The sequence below is a fragment of the Jatropha curcas genome, chromosome 5 (assembly GCF_041381405.1).
Source record: "Jatropha curcas cultivar XTBG-Jc1 chromosome 5, XTBG_Jcur_1.0, whole genome shotgun sequence".
NCBI classification, from domain to species: Eukaryota; Viridiplantae; Streptophyta; class Magnoliopsida; order Malpighiales; family Euphorbiaceae; genus Jatropha; species Jatropha curcas.
This window is the reverse complement of record NC_143155.1, coordinates 23,223,148-23,245,785: the sequence shown is the minus strand read 5'-3', so window position 1 is coordinate 23,245,785 and position 22,638 is coordinate 23,223,148. Positions and strand designations below refer to the sequence as shown.

At 32.9% G+C, this 22,638-nt stretch overlaps 4 protein-coding genes and 1 pseudogene across 4 annotated transcripts; 3 read left to right on the top strand and 2 right to left on the bottom strand.

Annotated features, from left to right (window-relative positions):
* Window positions 1-4,872: 4,872 nt before the first annotated feature.
* On the bottom strand, window positions 4,873-6,591 carry LOC105630477 (uncharacterized; annotated as a pseudogene).
* Window positions 6,592-6,626: 35 nt separating this feature from the next.
* Window positions 6,627-8,228, top strand: LOC105630476 (hypothetical protein). Its single transcript, XM_012212300.4, has 4 exons — window positions 6,627-6,761; window positions 6,899-7,021; window positions 7,622-7,724; window positions 7,834-8,228. The coding sequence occupies exons 1-4, from the start codon at window positions 6,676-6,678 to the stop codon at window positions 8,074-8,076; spliced, it is 555 nt and encodes a 184-aa protein (XP_012067690.1). The 5' UTR covers window positions 6,627-6,675; the 3' UTR covers window positions 8,077-8,228.
* Window positions 8,229-8,370: 142 nt separating this feature from the next.
* LOC105630475 (uncharacterized) lies at window positions 8,371-10,372 on the top strand. Its single transcript, XM_012212299.4, has 3 exons — window positions 8,371-8,951; window positions 9,589-9,662; window positions 10,070-10,372. The coding sequence occupies exons 1-3, from the start codon at window positions 8,682-8,684 to the stop codon at window positions 10,146-10,148; spliced, it is 423 nt and encodes a 140-aa protein (XP_012067689.1). The 5' UTR covers window positions 8,371-8,681; the 3' UTR covers window positions 10,149-10,372.
* Window positions 10,373-11,338: 966 nt separating this feature from the next.
* Window positions 11,339-12,179, top strand: LOC105630478 (uncharacterized). The gene has a single exon (XM_089721141.1). It carries the CDS (start codon window positions 11,411-11,413, stop codon window positions 11,903-11,905), a length of 495 nt encoding a protein of 164 aa, XP_089577267.1. The 5' UTR covers window positions 11,339-11,410; the 3' UTR covers window positions 11,906-12,179.
* A 3,586-nt stretch (window positions 12,180-15,765) lies between these two features.
* On the bottom strand, window positions 15,766-19,431 carry LOC105630479 (EXS (ERD1/XPR1/SYG1) family protein). The gene is made up of 10 exons (XM_012212302.4): window positions 18,666-19,431; window positions 18,106-18,509; window positions 17,924-17,995; window positions 17,710-17,839; window positions 17,508-17,628; window positions 17,149-17,407; window positions 16,907-17,056; window positions 16,361-16,789; window positions 16,143-16,279; window positions 15,766-16,049 (listed from the first exon to the last, which is right to left on the bottom strand). The coding sequence occupies exons 1-10, from the start codon at window positions 19,258-19,260 to the stop codon at window positions 15,950-15,952; spliced, it is 2,397 nt and encodes a 798-aa protein (XP_012067692.1). The 5' UTR covers window positions 19,261-19,431; the 3' UTR covers window positions 15,766-15,949.
* Window positions 19,432-22,638: the final 3,207 nt, after the last annotated feature.

The window sequence follows — 22,638 nt, the reverse complement described above, 5'->3', positions numbered from 1 at the left end:
CATGCATGAAAAGACAGTTCCTGGTACGCCTCAACACAACGGCGTTGCTGAACGGATGAATCGCACCATTATTGAAAGAGTTAGATCCATGCTCAAAATGGCCAACTTACCTAAGCCATTTTTGGGAGAAGCTGTCAATACTGCTGTCTACCTAATCAACTGACTACCTCAGCACCATTGGATTTTGATATCCCGGAGAAGGTCTGGACAGGTAGAAATATTTCATACTCTCATCTGAGAGTATTTGGCTACAAGGCATTTATGCATGTTCCAAAGGAGCGGAGATCAAAGCTTGATGACAAGTCAGTTCCTTGCACTTTTATTGGTTATGGAGACGAAGAGTTTGGCTATAGGTTATGGGACCCAGTGAAAAAGAAAGTTGTCCGGAGCCGAGACGTAGTATTCCACGAGAATGAGATCGTGGCAAATACAACTTGTGAAGAATCCACAAGTGATGGTGTTATTGATATTACACCAGGAAGCATTCCTGCAGATGATGCCACAGGAGGAGGAATGCCAGAATAAGAACGAGAAGAAGAAGAGCCAGTCATAGGGGATCAAGACACAATTGTAGATGATAACAGTGATGCAGAGGGTGTTGAGCAGGGGGAGCCAGAGAACCCCATTCCACCAGAAGGAGTTGAACCTCAGTTAAGAAGGTCAACTAGAGAGCGCCAACCATCTACAAGGTACCCTAGTTCTGATTACATTTTGATTACTGATGAGGGGGAGCCAGAGAGCTTCCAAGATGTGCAATCTTGCAAAGATAGAGATTGCTGGGGAAAGGCCATGCAAGAAGAGATGAATTCTTTGAAAAAGAATGACACATATGAGCTGGTGAAACTTCCAAAAGAGAAGAGAACACTCAAAAACAAATGGGTGTACAAACTGAAGAAAGATGATGGCAACCTAGTGAGATACAAAGCTCGATTGGTCGTCAAAGGCTTTACTCAAAAGAAAGGTATTGACTTTGATGAGATTTTTTCACCAGTTGTGAAAATGAGTTCTATTCGAGTTGTACTAGGTCTAGTAGCCAGTTTGAATCTTGAGTTGGAGCAGCTTGATGTAAAGACCGCATTCTTGCATGGGGATCTAGAGGAAGAAATCTATATGGAACAACCAGAAGGTTTCAAGGTCAAGAGAAAGAGGACATGGTTTGTCGCTTGAAGAAGAGCTTGTACGGGTTGAAACAAGCACCGCAACAGTGGTATAAAAAGTTTGATTCTTTCATGGTGAATCAAGGATACAAAAGGACAGATGCAGATCCTTGTGTATATGTTCAGAAATTCCCTGATGGTAAATTTATCATCCTTCTCTTATATGTTGATGATATGCTAATCGTTGGACCAGATGCACACATGATTAGCAAGTTAAAAAGTGATTTGTCAAAAGCATTTGACATGAAGGATTTGGGATCGGTAAGACGAATTCTCGGAATGGAGATTATTCGAGACAGAAAGTCCTGCAGGTTATGGTTATCGCAGGAAAAATATATTGAACGAGTTCTAGAGAGGTTCAATATGAAGAATGCTAAACCAGTTAGCACTCCGCTTGCCGCTCACTTTAAGTTGAGTAAGAAATCTTACCCATCAACAGAGAAAGAAAAAGGAGATATGTCAAATGTTCCATATTCTTCAGCGGTCGGAAGTTTGATGTATGCAATGGTGTGTACGAGACCAGATATCGCTCATGCAGTTGGCGTTGTGAGCCAATTTCTGTCAAATCCCCAGAAGACACATTTGGAAACAGTGAAGTGGATCTTCAGATACCTGAGAGGAACTTCAAAGTTATGTTTAACTTTTGGAGGTGAAAAGTCTGCATTTGTTGGTTACACAGGTGCAGATATGGCCGGTGATCTTGATGAAAGAAAATCTACATCAGGATACCTATTTACATTTTCAGGGGGAGCTATTTCATGGCAGTCAAGATTACAAAAATGTGTTTCGTTATCAACGACTGAAGTAGAGTACGTTGCAGCAACGGAAGCAGGAAAGGAAATGCTTTGGTTAAAACAATTTTTTCAAGAATTGGGTGTGCAGCAGGAAGAATATATAGTTTATTGTGATAGTCAAAGTGCGTTAGACTTGAGCAAAAATACTATGCATCATGCACGGACGAAGCACATTGATGTAAGATATCATTGGCTTAGACTTGCCATTGAAGAGAAGCAGTTTCAGTTGCGAAAGATCCACACAGACAGAAATGCTGTAGATATATTGACAAAGGTCGTTCCGAAGGAGAAGTTCGAGCTATGTGTCAAAACAGCAGGGATGGAGAGTCCCACCATGTAGTCGGGAGGGGAGAATTGTTGTGGGGTCCCTCCAACATGTGGGACCCACACACATTTGAAAAGAAAAAAAAAAGAAAGAAGAGATTCAAACGTGTGGGATCCACACACGTTTGAATGAAGAAAAAAAAATATAGGCACGTTTATTTTTTTTTTTTCAATGGACGGTGCCAAAGAAAGAAAGAAAAGGGAATTAACGCGTCCACTTCGTCCCCTTCTCCTATAAAAAGGAGAAGGATTTTCACTTCAAATTGTACAAAAACGAAAGCATAGAAATACATAGAGTGTATAGAAAATTTTAGGAGAGGGTTCCTAAAATTGGGAAAGAGAGAAAATAGTAAGGATTGAAATTTTTGGGGTGTTTTTGTTTAAACACTTAAAATGCTACTATTTTTGTAATCTCCTTTGTACCTACTATTTTTTAGTAGAAGAATTATTCAGAGTTTTTGTCCCGTGGACGTAGCCCATTACTGTTGAAGGGTGAACCACGTAAATCTCGGTGTTCTTATTTTTTCATCTGGCATTTACGATAATTATTTAATTTTTACCGTGATTATTATTTCTGGTGGATTCGATCGTCAATATTCAATATTTAATTATTGGAGGTATATGTGGTAATAGTAATTTTATTTTACTTTTACCATCGATATTTTTCCACGGGCCCCACTCGGGATAAGTTATAATCCCAACAGTCTAATGGACCAAGAGAACATATGAGTTATCTGAGGCAAAGCTAGACTTTAGAATTTAGGGAGGCCAAAATAAAATTTTCAAAAGTTATAGACTAAAGTGAAGAATTATTTTTTTTACTCAATTATAAAGCAAATTTTAAAAATTCTTTTACTCAATTATAAAGTAAATTTTAAAAAAATTCTGGAGTTCGGACTCTCTTAGTCCTTCTTGTGTGTAGCAGGGATAGCCATTCTCTTTAAATATTATTTATTAAATTGGTGATAATCAAGGGTAACCCTCTTCTTCGAAAACTCCCTCTGTCGTCGTTTTTTATTTGTTATTTTGTTTTAAATATAAGTCATTTTGTGTATTTCAAAAAGTAATAAATATTTTTTTTTCAATATTGTCTTGTTTACACTGAATACAATAAAAACTTCACAAGCAACTATTGGTTTTAAGATAAAGGATAATTTGGTTAAATTGTCGTTGAGTTTGTTTTAATTTATGAGAATTAATTGCTTCCTTAATCTTTATACAAAAATCCTAAACGATTTATATTTTAGAATAGATTGAATATTATTCACTAAATTAGTAATAATTTTTATGGTAGAAATAACTCAAGTTCGAAATTTCTCACTTTTTAAATTTTCTACAATATGTGAAAAGATAAATCAAACTACACTTGATTGACAATAAAGAATATTTTTAGTCAACTTATGCATATTAATCTTAATAAAGATTAATTTATTAATTAGTGGTAACTAAATAATTGTTGATTAATTAATAGATTCACTCTTTATTAGGTCACTTAAATGCATCTTACATCAAGTTGTACTAAATTAAATCAAATCGAAGATGGAATCAGTGAGCTAGAACTTTTTAGTTGTTTGTGATTTGTGATTAGAAAATATCTATAATAAAATCATTAGTCTCAGTTCTCAAACCAACAAATCATCAAACCAAATCAAATAACTATTTGATGATTTGTTGAAAGGAAAGTATCTTCAATCTGTAATTCAAATGTATTACATTTAGGTACCATCACTCTAAGCGCCCCTAACGAAACTCTAGCTAATAAAAGCTGGCTTCGCAAAAAAAAAATAAAATAAAAATAAAAAAATAAAAATAAAAAATATAATGTTTTAAATTCAAATGTCTTCAATTATAGAAGTTCTACTAATTAAAAGTCAACGAATTAAAGTAATATTAATCATATTACAGTAAGATATAACCTTAACAAGAAATCTTTTACTTCTTACATTCTTATAATAAAACATTTATAAATGTTTTTTTTTTAATTTTTAAATGATAATAATAAAAATAAAAATAAAAATAATTTATTATTCATAAATCCATTTAAATTCAAATTTGTAATTTAATAAGAGATAGTACATGTGTAACAGCACTTTTCTTTTTTGTTTTTGAATGAGAAGGAAATTTCAGTTCATAAATATCTATTTAAACTTATTAAATTATCAGACTTTCTCATACTGAGGAAAAATAAGTCATTAATTTAATTTTTTATTTTTTTTAGGATTATGATTATATAAATTGATAAAGCTGGGCCCAGAAGCGCTTTTCAAAACATTGTTGAACCAATGTTGGGCTTTGATCAAAAGCCCATTGGACGGGATCTAAGTGTGATCATAACTCATGATCAGTTCAAGCTTGGATAGAATAATTAACGATCTCCTGCCCCTAAATTTTCTATCGATTAATCTCATTTTGTTTATTATCTCTCTTGTTTTGTAACTAAGGATTTAATGTCCATGTGGTTCAATTTGGGGGTATTTAGAAAAATTTCCAAAACAAATTAATATGTGAAGTGTTATTAAATTAGTAATTCAACATTTCAGTGCCTTTAAAATTTTAGCTTATCAAGAAAATTGCAAATTATAACCTCAAGAGGCTAATGAAAGAAATCATCGTTTTTTTTTTTATTGTAAAATGTAAATCATAAATTTGAAAAAGAAAATTTACAGAGGATAACACAAAACTCTCACACCATTCTCATAATTGGAAACCAGTCCATCTTCTAAAACTACTAATATCATTTCCAACACAAAATGCCATTCCAATCCCAACTCTTCCTGAGTTTCCAATTCCTCTATAATACAGTCTCCACTCATCAACATCACCATCCATTTGCACCAACAAGGACTCCCAACTCCTTTGCTATCCCATTCATCTTTTTCTGATGGCTCTAAAACTCCTTCCTCATCTTGTAATCTCTGCCACCCTTTTAATCCATCAAGAGACATAGCCAATCCAATACTTCTCTTTCCATCAGCAGCAACACCTTCATATGCCATAAAATACTTACCATCTTTTTGATTCTTAACAACACTAGCATTCATTACACCATTCTCATCAAAACAACAAATTTTTCCTCCTCCCAGTATCTTCCCTAATTTCACAAACCTAATCCCATCTCTTGATCTTGCCATTCCAATACTAAATTTCCCATCTTTAATATCAAATGAGTGATAATACATCCTTAAATCACCATTTCCATGAAAGACAACTTGAGGGCTAGCGATAAACAAAGAATCCCAATCTTTCTCAGTCCCTAAATCGAACAATGCTCCACTGTGATGCTCTCCTTCAATTCTTGCCCAATGTCTCCCGTCTTGACTTATGGCCAAACCAGGCAAGGAGTTAAAGAAATTTTTATTTTTATTACCAGAGCAAAACCTTTCTGGATTTTCTAAATGAAACTCCAAAGAATCATCATTTGCAGCAACATCAACTTTTTCAGTATTAAAGCCAGAGTAATAAAGCCAATACACGGCACTCGACGCTCTAACTTTAGCACTGGACATAATGACCACTTCACTAGGCCTAATACTCATTGTATCGAATGCCCACCAATCTTGACCACATTTCATTACCATACCAACATCACTACTTGATTTAACAGGCCCTACCCCTCTTTCCCAGTGAATCCCATTGTTGGAAATTGCTAATCCTATAGAATCAGAATCCGGATTTTCACTAGAATTGCCATAGTACCACATATACCATCTCTCCCCCTCATCACTAAGGAACCTTTTTACTACTGGTGACCCAATTTCTTTATCATCCCATGAATTTACAGGACCCAAATCAAACACCAAGCCTTTAGACAATGATGAAGGTGGAAAAGAAGAGGAAAGTGAGTTTCTTGAAATGGGAATTGATGGATTTTGACATTTTCGGTTAGAATTGGATAGAAAGCTTGAATCTTGGCTTGTTCCATTGTTTCTGTTGGTGTCTGGTTTTGTTGAGCAGCAAGTGATAAGAGAGGTTAGGGTTTTGTTTCTTGAGATAGGATTTGAGGCAGGCAGAAGCAAGTTGCGTGTTGCAGTAGGCCATAGTGGGATGAAGGAAGTTCGGTTAGGCAGTCTTTGGACTATAGAAGTTGCAAGGTGATTAAAGGCCTTGGGTGCTGAAGATCCTGATGCTGCAAATTCCATGGCGGGAGGGGAGAGAGTGGGGTGGTATTGAGTGGTTAATTGAGCAATGAGTAAGGGCCAATGACAAGCTGACACTTCCTTGTATCTCTTGTTCTGGCCAACCCAAGCCCGCATCCAATAGCTGGCCCGCTTTTTCAAGCTCTGGACTCTCTTCCTGCAACGACGCTGTTTTAACATTTTTTTTTTTTACTACCATTCTACCAGGAATTGAAACTTGAAAAGGAAGGCAAGAGAACGAAAGCAGCAGCAGCCTTGTCGTTCATGAGAGGAGACCTGCTAACGAGAACTAGAAAGCTCGTCAAGGGCTTGGCCAAGGCCGAGCCTATTTGGCTCAAGCCCATGGAACAGTGAGTCTTCTATTTTTCTTTCTGTGATGAAAAATTTTAATTTTTAATAGAACATTGCCATTGAATTGATCCCTTTTCATTCATATCGAAATTCTTAACCTTTTTTTGCCCTTTCCCAATTTGATTTCATCAATTAGGGCACCGCCTGCGATATTTCCTGGGGCGGATGGGAAAGTTCAGAAGATTGGTCTACCTGAGGATCCTTATAAAAATAAGTTCTTCAAGAAGCATCCAGATGCCAAACTTGAAGATACTATCAAGTATGTATATTCTGTTCTGTTTACTATTACTGTTCTTTTGTGGGTTTTATTTTATCCGGTGCAATTAGGGTTTTCAGGGATTTTTCTTTTTCCTAATGCTATTATAGTTTTCTAATGTGCCAAAATTTCAGCTACTATGATTCTCAATTTTACCTTACTAATTTGAATTTCATATGGGTATATGCTTATGAGATGTTGCTTGCTATTTTGAATTTAAAAGTTATGGGAATTTGTATTTTTTTTCCCTATTTGAACAACTATTCTTGGACTTTCAGCCAATGTTGAGTTTTGGATTTCCAACCCAGATCACTTATTCGAGTACTGATTTGCTTGTGTTGTTGAGTGATGTCTGGGAATGATAATTATTATATGATGTTTTTGAAATAAACTATTAAACTTTTGCATTTTATCATTTTGCTTTCTTCTGTTTATTATTAACATTTTCAAGTGCTGAGACTTGCTTGTTTTTCTAACTCCAGGTATTCTTCAAAATTGACAGTGCCTTTTTTAGTATGTCTTTTACCAGACACTTTGAGATTTTGGCTCTGTCATCTACGTAACAAAAATTAAAACTTTCAACTATGCTTTATATCTGTACAGGTTTTGTGGTTTTGATCCCTCTCCAGCTCGCGTATTTGGTAGGCGGGTGCTTGAATTGAAAGAGCAAGGAGTTCCTGAGGAGGAAGCTATGGCTTTAGCTAATGTACGTTGTTGTGGATTCTTGAGTTTTACATTGCCATGAACATGTTTATAATGTTCCATTCTTTCCCCCTTGCCTAGTTTTAAATCCTTTATGATATTTTGGTGTTCAGATGGAATGTGTGGAAGAGAGAAAGGCAAAAAAGAAGGCTTATGCGCGGTTGAAACAAATTGCTCATATTCAGCGCAAAAGACCTCCCCGTAATCCATATGCTAGTGCCATTAAAGAAATACAAGCTGAGGAGAGGAAGTTTATTCGTGACCGTTTGTTTAATCCCTCTTCGCGGCAAATTGTGAAGAGGCTGAAAGGAGAGAGGTTGGCTGAAATCCAGGACAGACAAAGAGGGGGCTGGTAATATTGGAGCGGCTTTATCTTTAGTTGAGTCAGAGAGTGACAAGAGATACCATATTTTGTTTGATACAATTTGAAGTCTTCCATATCTAATTCAGTTTAGAATACTCTCAACCAGAAATCAGTGGAAGTGAATATCACTAAATTTGCTACATATACGGCTAAAGCGCCCGTATCTGTTCCTCTCAATTCCAGGGAAGTAATTTCCCAGTTGGTTGATAGTGTGAAGGCTCTATTGACATTGCCCGGGGACAAGGTGGATCGGGAGGCAGTCTCATTTTCAGACACACTAAATAGAGTATATAGAAAGAACAAATTACACTTAATTGATGAATTTGTGATAATTCAGACACACTTGATAGCAAAATATAAAATAAAAAATTTAAACATTTCCACTTCATACGCTAAAAAAAAAAAATTGTTAGAAGTTCATGCACTAAATTGATAATTAATCTAAGAATAAAAAGTAAAAATAAAACACAATGCAAACGGGGTCGTTTCATTCATATCCAGTCTCTTCTTGACTGTTTTGATTTATTCTTTTCTTCTTCACCAAAATCTCGATACACATTGCTGACCTAAACAGAGATCCCTGTATTCATTGTAACAATGGCGTTGAGACTGGGGATGCTAAAAGCCAGCAGTGGCAATAACGGATGCACTTTTGGGCTCTTGAGATGGATTCATGCAGTAGCCATTTCCCCGCCGTTGGATTGTTCCCTCCATCGCACGGTCGCACCTACACATATGGTTTTACCGGAGTTCGATCAAACCCCAGAGAGTAGTAGCAGTAGCAACTATAATAACAACTTAGAGTTTGGGTTCCCGAGTTTCTCTTTTGGTGGATCCATGGAACTGATGGCCGTTCCAAAAAAGAAGGTAATTTTTTCGGTCTTATTGTTAAGCTTTAGAGTGCGTGCATAATCGTTATTCTTATTATCAGCATACTCATTGTTATTTATGTTTATTGTTATTTAGGATTTGGGTTATGTTCTGGTTTTTGGGCTAACTAGGGTTTTGGGTTTTAGTGGAGGGTAATTAATGTATTGGGGTTTGGGGCTACTGATAGCTTTACTTTTGAATTGATCAACCTGGCTTGTCTAAAATTATGTTGTTCAAGTTATGATTTTTTGAATTTATTTGTGGTGTTCTATTTCTTGCCTTTTTATTTTCCTTTTCCCATAAGTTTGATGTTTGATAAGAGCATGTTTAGGATTAGTTAATGAAATAACTACATATCGAATGTTTTGAAAATTTATAAAATTGATCCCTGAGGGTCCTCGCAGTCTGATTTTGATTGGGTTGCTAATGCTCAGTTCGGATATGCATCGCTGCTAATAATTAGTCATTTGAGATTCTGTTATGAGTATATGTTATAGTCTTTGGCTTATTAATTAGTGATTAGAGCTTCTGTTAGTGTTATGAGTACTCATTTCAATGGTTTTGAAGTGTGAAAACCTCGTACACACTACAGATATATACATTAGTGATATTTGATGCTCTGTAAATCATGCAGGTTTCTCCCCACAAGAGAGGCATACGAAATGGACCAAAGGCTTTAAAACCAATTCCAGTGATTATCCGTTGTAGGTAAGTTTTGCCAATGATGTAGGAAATTTTGGGAAATCTACTCGCTGAGAAATGTTTGTGAACTTTAATCTGATTTCAATAGTTAGTAGATGTTTGAATTACTATTGCAGAATTAAAAGATGTTTGTATTTATATTGTAGAAAGTTTACTTTCGCATTAAAAAATGTTGCCAAAGGAACAACTTTGATCTGACTTTTAGAAATCTCAATCTCCATAAAATGACTATTCATAATTTTTTCTGAAAGTCAAATTTTTCGACGTGTGCTATTTCATCATTAACCTTGAAAGGAATCAACAATTCTGGAACTAGTCTTAATTTGATTGGTCGATACATCTCCTTGAATCTTTGCTTTTAAGTATGTCAGTGCCACAGCGAATAATGTGTTCTATCTATTATTTGGTTTCAGGAGCTGTGGTAAGGTTAAGCTGCCGCACTTCTACTGTTGCAGTGGAGACAGAGGGAAGACCGGCGAGCAAAATAGTTAAGCAAACATATTTTAGTTATCTAGCTGCTAAGATTAGTGAACTATAGAGCTCAATATGTAGATTTTTCTATTCATATTTGAAACTTTATGCAATTATAGAAATTTGGATTGGTATCTTTTTAGCTATTTGGATTGTATTATGCTACTATTTTGCTTGTGTATTGTTAATAATTTTCTGTCTCCAATATTTATTTCCTGTGAAGATAGTTGACTGTTGGAATGGTATTTATAGTGTCTCTTGGTAATTTTCATGAATTCATATGATACAATAAAGTTAGGAAGGCAAATTTTGGCCATATATATAATGGTGGCTTGCTTCCGTCTTCAGCCAGCCCAAGTGAGCATACAGGTATGTTGATTCTCATTTGACGAACTGCAGTATTTTTACATGTTTGTACTGTTTGGAGCATCAGGAAGAAGTTGATTCTGCAAGATATATATATATATATATATATATAGATATAGTCATGTACTTGCATTTTCTGCGGATATTCAAATTTTTATTGTTTAAATATTAATTATATTATTAATTTAATTAATTATAAACGTTTTGCTATTTTAAATGAATATGAATGATCATATTAATTTTGATAATAATTATAAAATTGAAAATATCAGTAATATTTGCTCCATTAATATCTAAATTAAAAAATTAAGTTATAAGAATAATAAATAAATAAAATAAAAAGGCAAAATAGGCATTGATAAATATATATATATATATATATATATATATATATATATATATATTAATTTCGTTATAATTCTATTGATATTTAAAATAAGATTAATGATATTTATTGATTTCATTGACTATTACCTGTTAAAAAAAGAAGTTGAAACATTTATAAAATATTAATGATATTATTAATTTTATTAATTATTAAAAATTATAAAATATTAATATTATTAATGATATATCAATATTTATAAATGATATTAAAAATAATTTTCTTTAATTAAAAAAATCAATTCGAATCAAGGAAACCAAATTTTTAGAATTGTGTCATGTCATCCAATATGCTTAACACATGGTATTTTAATTATTATTTTATTAATTACTTATTTGTTAATGTAAAATTATATTTTACATTATAAAAATAAAAATAATATAAAAATAATATAATCAGTAAGTCTAATAAATCCAATGCGCGTTAGTCAGTCCAACTATTTTCCTTGACCGATAATTAAAATAACCCATTAAAAAAAGCAGCCGTCGGTCGACTCAAGAAGGGTTTTAAGGAGGTTTTAAGCCGAGAAGCCATGGGTTCTTTCTTCTCTTCAATTGATTCTCAAAGTCAAAACCCCAATTCCTCTTCTGATTCATTAAACCCTACCATGACCTCTTCCGATCCCGAATCCTCAAAAACAGATCAATCAACAAAACCCACCGAACAAAACCCAGAAGAGGAAAACCAGGATGTCGTAGAAGAAGAGGAGGAAGGAGAATGTGGGTTTTGTTTATTCATGAAAGGAGGTGGGTGCAGAGATGCTTTTATAAATTGGGAAGACTGCGTCAAAGAAGCTGAAGCTGAAAAGAAAGATGTTGTTGAAAAGTGCTTTGATGCGACTGCGGCTCTGAGGAAATGTATGCAGGCCCATTCTGATTATTATGAGCCCATTTTGAGAGCAGAGCAAGCTGCCGAGGAGGAGATCAAGAAGGAATTGGAGAAAGAAGCTGCCGAGGAGGAGGTCAAGAAGGAATTGGAGAAAGAAAAAGAGGAAAAGGATCCGAAAGAGAAGGAATCAGAGAAATAGGAAAAGGATCCGAAAGAGAAGGAAAAAGAAATGGTTGCTGATTTCAGGGATTCTAAGAGTGGTCAATCAGATGGTTAGAATTTTTTTTTTTTTTTTTTTTTTAAATTACATGGAAGAGAAATTGGGTTTAGGAAATCAATTGAGATTGACATGGCCGGTGGTGGACTTTCGGGAAGTCGGGAGTATTGGATTAACATGGATGACTAATGAAATGTTATAGGAAATGATGGTTATTAATTTCTCACTTGAATTTAAATTTGAAAATCATCTTTTACGTTTGGTCGTCTTGTTCAATATAATCTTTGAGTTGATGAGTTGATGTTTTCCATCAAGATACGGACGCGATTTATGCATGTATAAATGAGCTTATATGTTGTGCATGTATAAATGAGATTGTATATTTTTTGAGATAGATATTTGTCTTGGTGTTCCTAGGGAACAATGAGTTTCTAATAATTCTTGCTTAGAACTGCTGACATGGATAATGGGTGTAAACTAGGTGTGATTAAATCGTAACTCTTGAAACTTTCCCTAATGTTATTGTAGAATGGTCCATAGTTATCCTTACTAGCATTACTGCTGGCTGATGTTGGGTATAAGCTAAGCAGTAGAGGTTGTGAGAATTACAAATATGCATGGTGGACATTGGTTGATGCAAACTTGATAAATCAAATAATTTTGAGAAATCCAAACGGATTCTCACAATGTTAATATGATCTTTCAAATGAATGCTATATATGAAAAAGAATATATAAGAACTGTGTTCCTCATTGTTGTTTCTTATGCTTTCTAGGTTTCTAACTTTGCAATGTAATTGTTCTGGTCAAATGCAAAAGTTTAGATATGTTAGATTTGGTCTATATAAGTTAGTTTTCCTGTTGTTAGGTACTGAAGGGATTTTGTTTTTCTGAGACTGAGAGGGAAAGTTTGCTGCTTTAGCTTTGCATGTGTAATATCCATTTTATCATGTGCTCCTTCAGGTATAAATGAGCTGGTCAGTTCTAAACTAAACACAGATAACAATTGTTGATTTTGGGTGTGCTTTCACATCCTGACACACACATGACGCAAGAGAGGGAGGGAAAAACTAGTGAGGATTAAAACATCCTGGTTGCTATCAACAAGCTATGCTTTCTGCTGATGTCTAATTGCTGAACTACAATTGTAACTTTGTTGGTCACAAGACCCTGCTTTACATGAGCTATAATCTTGAGAAAAAATTCTGGTCAGGGACAATAGTGTTGGATTGAGATACATCTTTTTTGTCAGTTAAATTTCAAAGATTTCTGTATGTATTCTAGATTTAAAGAGGGATTCCTCAGGTTGTTTTTGTTCTTTTGTTGCTTGCATGTGTATATTTCAGAATTTGTTGAGATTTGATAATATATAATGGATGAATTAATGAAATAGAAAATAGTTTGGTTGATCAAATAGTGGAAGCTTTTATGAGCATTGCTATCTTACAGTTATTTATTATATATACCATAGAAGTAGGATAAGGTAGCTTTTCTTTTCATACTTGCTCATATTAGCATCAGAGACAGTACACATCCTTCAACCCTTGAATATGATTGATTCAATCACATTGCTCAAAGCATGAGAGAAAATCACGAGGGGACTTGCATTTCCTCATCCGTTTGTCAGATTAATTAGAGGGTGCAAATTAAGAGGCTTTTTAAGAGACTCGACCTTACGCTAGAAGTGTGTAAAGATTATTGGTGCCGCACATTTATATAATTTTTGTCAAATGGATGTTTCTGTTAGGATAACTTACCATTTATGAATTTAGTGCAGGTGCAGTTCTTTTTATGGAACTTAATAACTGTGCATGCTACTCTCTACAATTTAGTTCTTATTTTGGTAAAAAGAAGAAAAAACTGAACCTTTTGAGTTCCAAAGGTTGAAAATGCTCAGCATTATGAAGTTGGCAGGTTTTTGTTTGTCATATATGTCCTCTGTTTAATATGTTCAAGTATTGAAGGAAACTGAACTGCTACCGTTGTAAGTCTGTAGATAAAGTTGGAACTTGTTGATGTTGCTGATTATGACTTTGCTATGTCAATGATAAAAACAACTGAAAACTGAGGCTTAATATACTGTTTCACCCTGAACTTTTTGTTTCATTGCAGTTTCATAGTTCAATCATTCATTAGCCACCTCCCCTGGCCTTGAGCATTTTTACTGGGATGCAGATTTTTTACTCAACTTGCTTGTTAATGTGGTATATGGACCAACCTTACACCTTGTTTCATTTGTAGAATGGAATAGGATAGATACTGAATAGTAGTTCTTTTTATATGTGGTTTGTATCCTACATCTAAATTATAGAACATTGGAGATTATAATTTTTTTGAGCAGTGGGATGGAGTATTTAACATCAGTTATATATAAACCTGACGCAGAAACTAACTAAAAATTTAGATTTTGACATGCATTTTCACTATAAAATATTGTCTTTTGAAGAAGAAAATAGTTATTTTTTTCAAAGATCAAATCAGCTAATACAAATTCTTCAATAAAACTTGGTATTACATTGCAGGTTTGAGAACTTGCACAAGGACATGCCTCTGTAGCTAATGTATGAGTACACCTCTTAGCTTGTCTTCGAATTCTAAGTCATAAGAGCATTTAATTGGCTTAACTTGACATTATAATTATTTTATATATAAATTTGCATTGAATTAACTATTTATTATGGAATACTTTTTCCATTTAGAATTATTTTTATTGTTCTTAGAGCAAGTACATCTTGTACTAATTTAATATGGATAAATTGTTCTTAAGTCCTTGAAATTTGATTGAAATTACTATTTCATCCTACTTGGAAAAATAGTTTCTCAGTACTTTGAGGATTTGCACCGTTTATTATTTAGGGAAAATTACATTTTTGTTCTTATGTTTTAACATAATTAACTAGTTTATTCTTGTATTTTAAAAGTTACATTAATTTATATCCCTTAGTTTAGACTCATTAAATAAATTAAAATTATTTTCTCGTTCATTATTTGATATTTAAGTCATTAAATGCTAGTGAAATTACAGGATGACCCTATATATGAAATTAAAAGGGAAAAAATTATATTTTTTTTCCATATATTTTAATATAATTAATTACTTGACCCTTGTATTTTAAAAATTACATTATTTTATCCATATAATTTGGATTATTGACGGCTCTAATTTTTAAGAAGGCAAACTACAAGAATCAAATACTGTAATTTTTTAAATACAACGACAAATTAGTTAATTATCCTAAAACATAAGGATAAAATCATTTTTTTTTCCTATTATTTATTTAGTTCTTCATTCAAAAAGGTTATTTATGCTGCTAATTTTCAAAAAAAAAAAAAAAAATTACTCTATCAACATAGTACTGATACGATCCACTCCCATCCCATCCCCTCCTCTCCCCACAACAACATCAAAATTTAGAGGAAATAAAAAAACATAATTCTATTCAAGGTAAAAATTAAAAAAAATTAGAGAAAAATAAAAAAAGAAATTTGGAGTCACGGCGGCCACTCGGACCATCCAAGGGAAGAAATATGTGTAGAAGAGAAATAAAAAAATCATATGATTTGCAATTTAAAAAAATATTAGATAATTAGTTAATTCAATCCTGTACTTAAATTAATTTATCCATTCTGAACTGACAGGGCCTTGCAACTTGATTTAAATTAATCGGACCACAAATCAATTGTTAATTAAAACTACTTGATTGACTAATCACAACCAAAACATATATAATTTATTTTAATCAAAGAAAGCAAAGTTGATATTGCTAAAAAAAACAATATGCATGGATGATGTAATTAGATTTCTAAATCCGCAAGCTACTTGCTCAAAAAAAAAAAAAATCATTTACAAAAATTAATTAATTAACAGGTTCAATGAACGTAAATAATTTATACAATTAATTATATCGCCAAAAGGTAATTAATTGTTTCCCTTAAACTTCCTAAAGATGACTTGCTTTGTAAAATTTCTTGGTCTTTCTTGTTATATATTTTCTCCATTTTAGTCAAAAATCTTTGCTAAAAAAGCTTATTCATCTTTATCTTCATCCTCGTCATAGTTGAAAGGTAGTGGTACTGATTTGAATGCCCGATATTTCCCTACATTATTCAAATGCTCATTCTCCAACCTATTCCAACCACGTGAAATTAATTAATTAAGTTAGACATTACGTAGAAATTTTCAAATTAATTAACTTTCACATGTAATTAATCAATTTTACCTGAAGAAATTCCATATGCCTCGACGAATGATCTCAAGACTAGCAACAATGGCGATTGAAGTTTCTCTATGCAAATTAGGGAATGAGAAATTCAGAACAGTTTGCAACCATGCAAATCTCAGCAGAACATTCACCACCTGCAAATTATATCGAAATATAAAGATTATTGTTTCTTGATATAATGATTATTGTTTCTTGATACAATGCTTGACACTAACCATGGCTGTGAAGTACACAGTTTTGTGAGGAAGAAGGAGCTTGTCTCTAAGCCAACGGTTCTTGGATTTTCTTTGAAGAAGTCCCCAGTCAATAACAAGATCCCAGTAAGTACTAACAATGGCTGCTATTGCTGAAAAAACCCATGCTATTACTTTCCAACTAATCCCTTTATTAAGACTGTAAGCTGTTCTCAAGCAAACAGCTACTATTGTCACGAAATACTTTATTCCATTATATCCTTGCATTGGATCTTTCTCTTCGAATAGCCTACGGAGGCACTGAAGAAGACGAGCCCAGTAAGGAATAACAGCAACAATGAAGTAAAAGGTGTTGTATACACCACTTGTTTTGCACGTATTTTCTCTTTGTTTATAGTCTCCCCAACCGTAGTAGCAGATGTAGAACTCCAGACTTCTAATTGCTTGTACCTGTACAAGCAATCATATTGATTTTAATTTATCGTTTTTTATAATTGCGAGAAAGTAAAAAATTTTGGTTTCTTATTCAAATTGAAAAATAATATGTGTCTTTATTAGTTAACTAACCTGGCTGGTTAGTTGATCTGCCAAGAAGAAATCAGGGAGAGTGACCTTGTAGAGAGGAGCAGCAATGCAGTGAAAGAGACATGTGAGAAAAAAGAAGCGATTTGAGCGGTACAGGACATTGAATGGCAAGAACAATAAGACAAGTAGAAGCTGCAAAAACAAGAAAAATGAAAATTTAGTTTTGGCACAGAAAATTTGCAAATGGAGAAGATGAATAAAGTTAATTGGTTGAAGAAACTTACTATAACCAGGTTAAGAGGGAGTAGTTCAGTGAATTTTTTGTAATCTTTTGTTTTAGGGTCCATTTCCATGTCAAGATTTGAAAGGACACAGATGAGTGCTAGTACTGCAATGCCAAAACCCACGAGTAGAACTTGTCTGTAACCTAATTCTGTTCCTTGTTTGAATCCAAATATGAAAGAATAATTCACTCTGTATCGCCTCCAGAAGTATATATTTACAGCATACATTACCATGTGCAAGACAATGAATCCAAATAAGCTGCAAGAGATTATAAACAATTACTTAATTATCAAACTTGATGCTCTATTAATGGCATTGCAAGAAAGCAATATTTTGATAATTAATATATATCAGTTACCTGTATAGTGGAAACATGGTTTTCATGTATGCTTCTCTCCCTGGATTATCCATGATTTTTCGGGCACGAATAATCAAAACAAGGGCTATGATGAGAGCAACTGTGCAGCCAGAAAAGAAACCTGAAAATTTTCCAAATGAGTAATTAATTAAGGAATAAAACAGTTCTTTGCAAGATTAGGAATTTCTGTGAAAAATTTTACCCATTGAAAATGTTGTTCTGTGTCTATCTCTTTTTGCTTTTGGTCTTAAGATGCTCATGCCTTTACTCCGATTCGATTTTGAAAAATGCTTGATGAATGTAGACTCAACTCTTTCCATGAGTTTCGTTACCTATGTATTAATTTACAAGAAATCATATTATGATTTAGCATAATAGATAGATATTAGAAAAAAAGAAAAAGAAAGAACACTCACTTCATCAGAACTGCCGAGGTAGGAGTTATCTACCATTTTCATGTAAGCTTTTGATGCATTTCTTGAAGTAATCTGGTGGGATGTCGAAATTTCCAATTAATATATATATATATATATATATATATATATATATATAGAACACAAGAATCCGAAATTAGCTAGAACGGAAATAATATATATACCTTATCATACTTCTTCATGATTTTGGAACATGCTAATGTGTTCAAGAAGCTGAAACTCTTAAGAAGACGAAGCTTTTGGTAAAATTCGACAAAAGCACGCTTCAGTTGATCCTCAACTTTTCTAAGATTTTCCCTTGTGAATTTCAATTCTGTCTTCTGAGGAACTTGCAGGACACTTTTAATGGTGGAGCGAGGTGTTTCCAGTGTATTGTTAATTTTCACCTTGTTTAGTATCTCCAATGGAGCTGGTCTCGACCCTCTGATGTTTTTTGATTTCTTTACTGCTTGTATGTTTTGGCTAATATTGTCACCATCTCCATTAATCTCGTCCTCACTGTTACTACTATCTGGAGCCTCGGGCAGGCTTGATCCTTCATCGATCACATCCAACGTAGGCACTCTTCCTGCAAACCAATAAGCAATCCAGTTAACTAAACTCTAATATATATTTATCTTATGGCTTTAAGGTGAAATTTACGTGTTACAATCAAGAAATAATAAGCAGATTCAACCTTAATACTAAACAGATTTTAATAAATAAAAGATGGGATCTAACTTACTGGTTGCTCTAGCTCCTGAAGGAGTAGAAGCAGCCAAAGCAGCAGCAGAAGCAGCAACATCAGAAGCAAGACGTGTCATATCAGCAGACCTATCAAACCAACCAGTAGGATTCTCCACTTTGATTCTGAAAGCAATCAAAGCATCCATTTGCTTATTCAACATGTCAGCTTCTTTCATCACTTCTTCAACTTTAGCCTTACAAAACTTATTCACTTTATTGAACTCATCATCAAGTCTTCTAAAATAAACAAGCTCATATTCACCTCCTTCTTCTGCAGACATAAGAAAAGTAGTCTGATAGCTTTGAGAGCCATTTTGGTTAACAGAATTAACCAAAATGGATTGACTTTCAATGTCACTATCATCATTAGAGTTTGTTTCAGCGCTAATGTTGTTTCTCTGCGTTAATCCACTGAAAGCTCTATATAACGTTAGCTTTCGCTTCAGGCCACCGCGGCCTGGGGTTGCTGGTGGCCTGTTTCTTAACTGGAATCTTTGAATCTCTTTTAAAAGGGTTTTCAGAAAATCATAATCCATGTATGCTTCTTGCCATTCTGGAACCATTTGTGCTTTGAATTCTTTTCCAAACTTCATTTTTGAGGTAAGAAAAAGAAAGTAGAGAAAAACTGATGATGCGTGGGTATTATTATAGAAAGAAAGAGTTTAAGCAAGAAAATTGCAATAATATTGAAAGTAACATTTGATGCCAGGCTCTCTCAGCTTGGCTATATATTTATACACTCAAATCCATTATGGTTTTTCCATTTTTTACAAAAAGAAAAAATAAAATTCAGAATGGAAGGAAACAGCAAACACGTGGACAGGGACAAGATGACTTTAGGTTGGCTATGGCGTGGAAGGCTTGAAGCAGTCAATTATGACCACAAACATAAAGGTTGGCTATGGCGTGGAAGGCTTGAAGCAGTCAATTATGACCACAAACATAAAGGTTGGCTATGGCGTGGAAGGCTTGAAGCAGTCAATTATGACCACAAACATAAAGCTTGTGTATATATATATATATGTGTGTGTGCGCGCGCTAAATTTAATCTTTCTTGATAATTTATGAAGTTTTACCTTAAAAATCAAACCGTTGGTTGAAAACTTGACGCTTCCAAATTGTCTTATACTATTCGGTGTTTTCCCACTGCTACCAAGATTCAAAATTTTGGAAAAAAACTTGTGTAAATCGGGTCCATGACTCTATTTTTCTGCTTCATATTATTTGAATAGATTTATACACTTTAATCTTTCATAAAAATTTGAATCGAGTTTGAGCTTTGAAATAAATTAGTTTACAAGTCAACTTAATAGTAAGGCTCGCGAGCCAACTCGATAATAGTAAATTAATAAACCTGTAAATAAACTTGAATTCAAGTCTTCAAATGAGTCACTATATAGATATTTTTTATTTTTTATTATAAATTAATCTTAAATCAAACTCGTTTATTCTATAAATAAATTGAACATTGTCTAAGTTCGTGCTTAATATATGGATTATAAGTGAAAATTAAATTCGGTGAAACTCGACTCAACTTATTTACACCCTTATCATACAATAACCAACAAGTAGTTGAAAATAATTAATGGAAATGCTCATGTATAATAATAAAGATAGATTGAAAATTTTTTGATTTCGCCTACCCTTGTATATGTAAATTGATGATTACAAATTCTCTAGAATTGGTCATATGCTTTTAAATTTGAGCTCCCTATTTTACTACTAAAAAAAAAAAAAAAGAAAAAAACATATCAGTGAAAACAATACAAGTGCTGAATAAAATTATTGTGAAAAGCTGTGGGTGGAGAAATGAAAGGCTGCCAAAAGTGGAGAGACTGAGTCTATCATACACTTATTTGAATACATCTGAACCTGTGTGTGTGAGGGAAGAATCTAAATGGAAAAAACATGCACAAAACTACAAATATGAAAAGAGAAACGACAAAGAAATGTGCTTATGAGATAGGAAAATCTTTAAATAATATTCTTATTAATAATTTTAATTTTCAAGTGAGGCATTTACATTTAATACAATTTTGTGTCAGAGAAAGTGTATACTTCTTATTAGTTTTACTGTAATTTAATACATATACACTAAATTAATTAAAATTTTATTTACATGGTTTGATAAAATACGCATATTAAAAATTTAGTCAATAAAAATTATTTTACCCTTCTTTACTCTTAATAACTCGTTAAGATACTAAAAACCTTTAATTCAAAAGGTTATTATGAGAAAAATAATTATTTACATGTTTAAATTTAGAAATTTTACAAATATTTTGAGACTTCTAAAAAAAAATAAGAAGCAAATAAAATGAGATGGAGGAAATAATAAAATTTAATTTAATTAATATGGTTGAGTTGGTGAAACATAACGATAATGTGAAGCTGAGCATTGAACGCGTAAAGTGAGACATGCCCCAATTTAATTGAGTTAGGCTTGGAATTTATTTCCTGAATGAAGGAAAAAAAAAAAAAGCAAATTCATCAACTTTCTGAGAAGTTAACAATTATGACAATTAAACAAGTTAGGTCTTCATACTTTCTGAAAATTTGAAGTTTCCCAATCAAGTATTCTCAACCAAATGTTATAAAAGTATGTTGAAACTTCAAAGAAGTGAAAATGAGAGAATAAGAAAGGTTCAAAAAAAAAAAAAAAATACAAGATATGAACATGGGAGAAAAACATCCAAAGTGAAATATTTAGAATAATTGTTTATATAGTTGTGGATGATAATCATAGATGATTATAATTTAGTTTCATTTTTACCCTTCATGTATATATTATTTAGTAAAAAGGAAATAATTATTTTGGATTACAAAACAAATAAATAAGTGATATGTATCCGTTAAAAATCCCAAATCGATTAAATATTAAATTCACAAAGGGTATATAAGGGTGGCAAGCTATCTAACTAATTTGTTAATATTAACTTTTTAGTATTAGTTGGTCTAAGTAAGTTCACTGTTGAATTAATTGAAAATAATATAATATATAAATTAAATTTATCTTCTTTTTTTATTTAATAAAAGATATGAAATAAATCAAGAGAAATCTCAATTAACTTTGAAATGCTTCTTACCCATATTATCCAAATAGCCGATTGCTTATATAGATCGTATTCGGCAACGGTTATTTAAGTAGCTTTTAGCATTTTGACCATAACGCTAAACGCTATTTAAAAAGTTGTTCCGTAACATATCATTTGAACTACTTTTAGAAGTTAAAGTAGCGTTATGTGAAAAATTAACTCATGTAATGTTTAGCTTTTAGCATTTCATAAAAAACTATTAAAACAATTAATAGCTATCAAAACAGCTAATTTTATTTAACAGATCCATTTCAATTGCATAGATTTGTTTTTTCATTATTTTATTCTTCAATGATTCAAGCCCTAATTGACATAATAGGTCCGCCATTAGGCTAATTACACAAAAGTCAGTTTTTTTAGTGCTAGAGATTAAAGATTCAAATGAAATCCCAATAATCATACTTAAATGAAGAATTAAATTAATCATAGACATTGAAAAGAAGCAATCATAAGTTGAGTCTTAGTCTTCACATATAGGCCTAGAAATGTTGGGCTAAAAAGATAGGCCCAACTTATAGTTTGTGCACTCTATTTTATTATTATTTTTTCCTTGTTTAATCTTTATTGCATATTTTTTATCACATAAAAATAACTTTCTTCCCCATTAGTTAAGACTGTTTGGAATCACTTTCTCAAAACAACATATATTTATAACTAGGGGTGGCCACAGTTCCGGAACCGGTGGTTCTGGTTCCAAAAAAACTAGAATCGGAACCGAACTGAAAAGTTCCGGTTCCGGTACGGTGACCAAACCGACGGTTCCGATCGATTTTCCGGCGAATCGCATAATTTTAAATTTTAAATTTTGAAGACCGGTTTTAAAAAATATATATATTTGAACATAAAAAATTAAAAGATACACCTAAAAAATTTAAA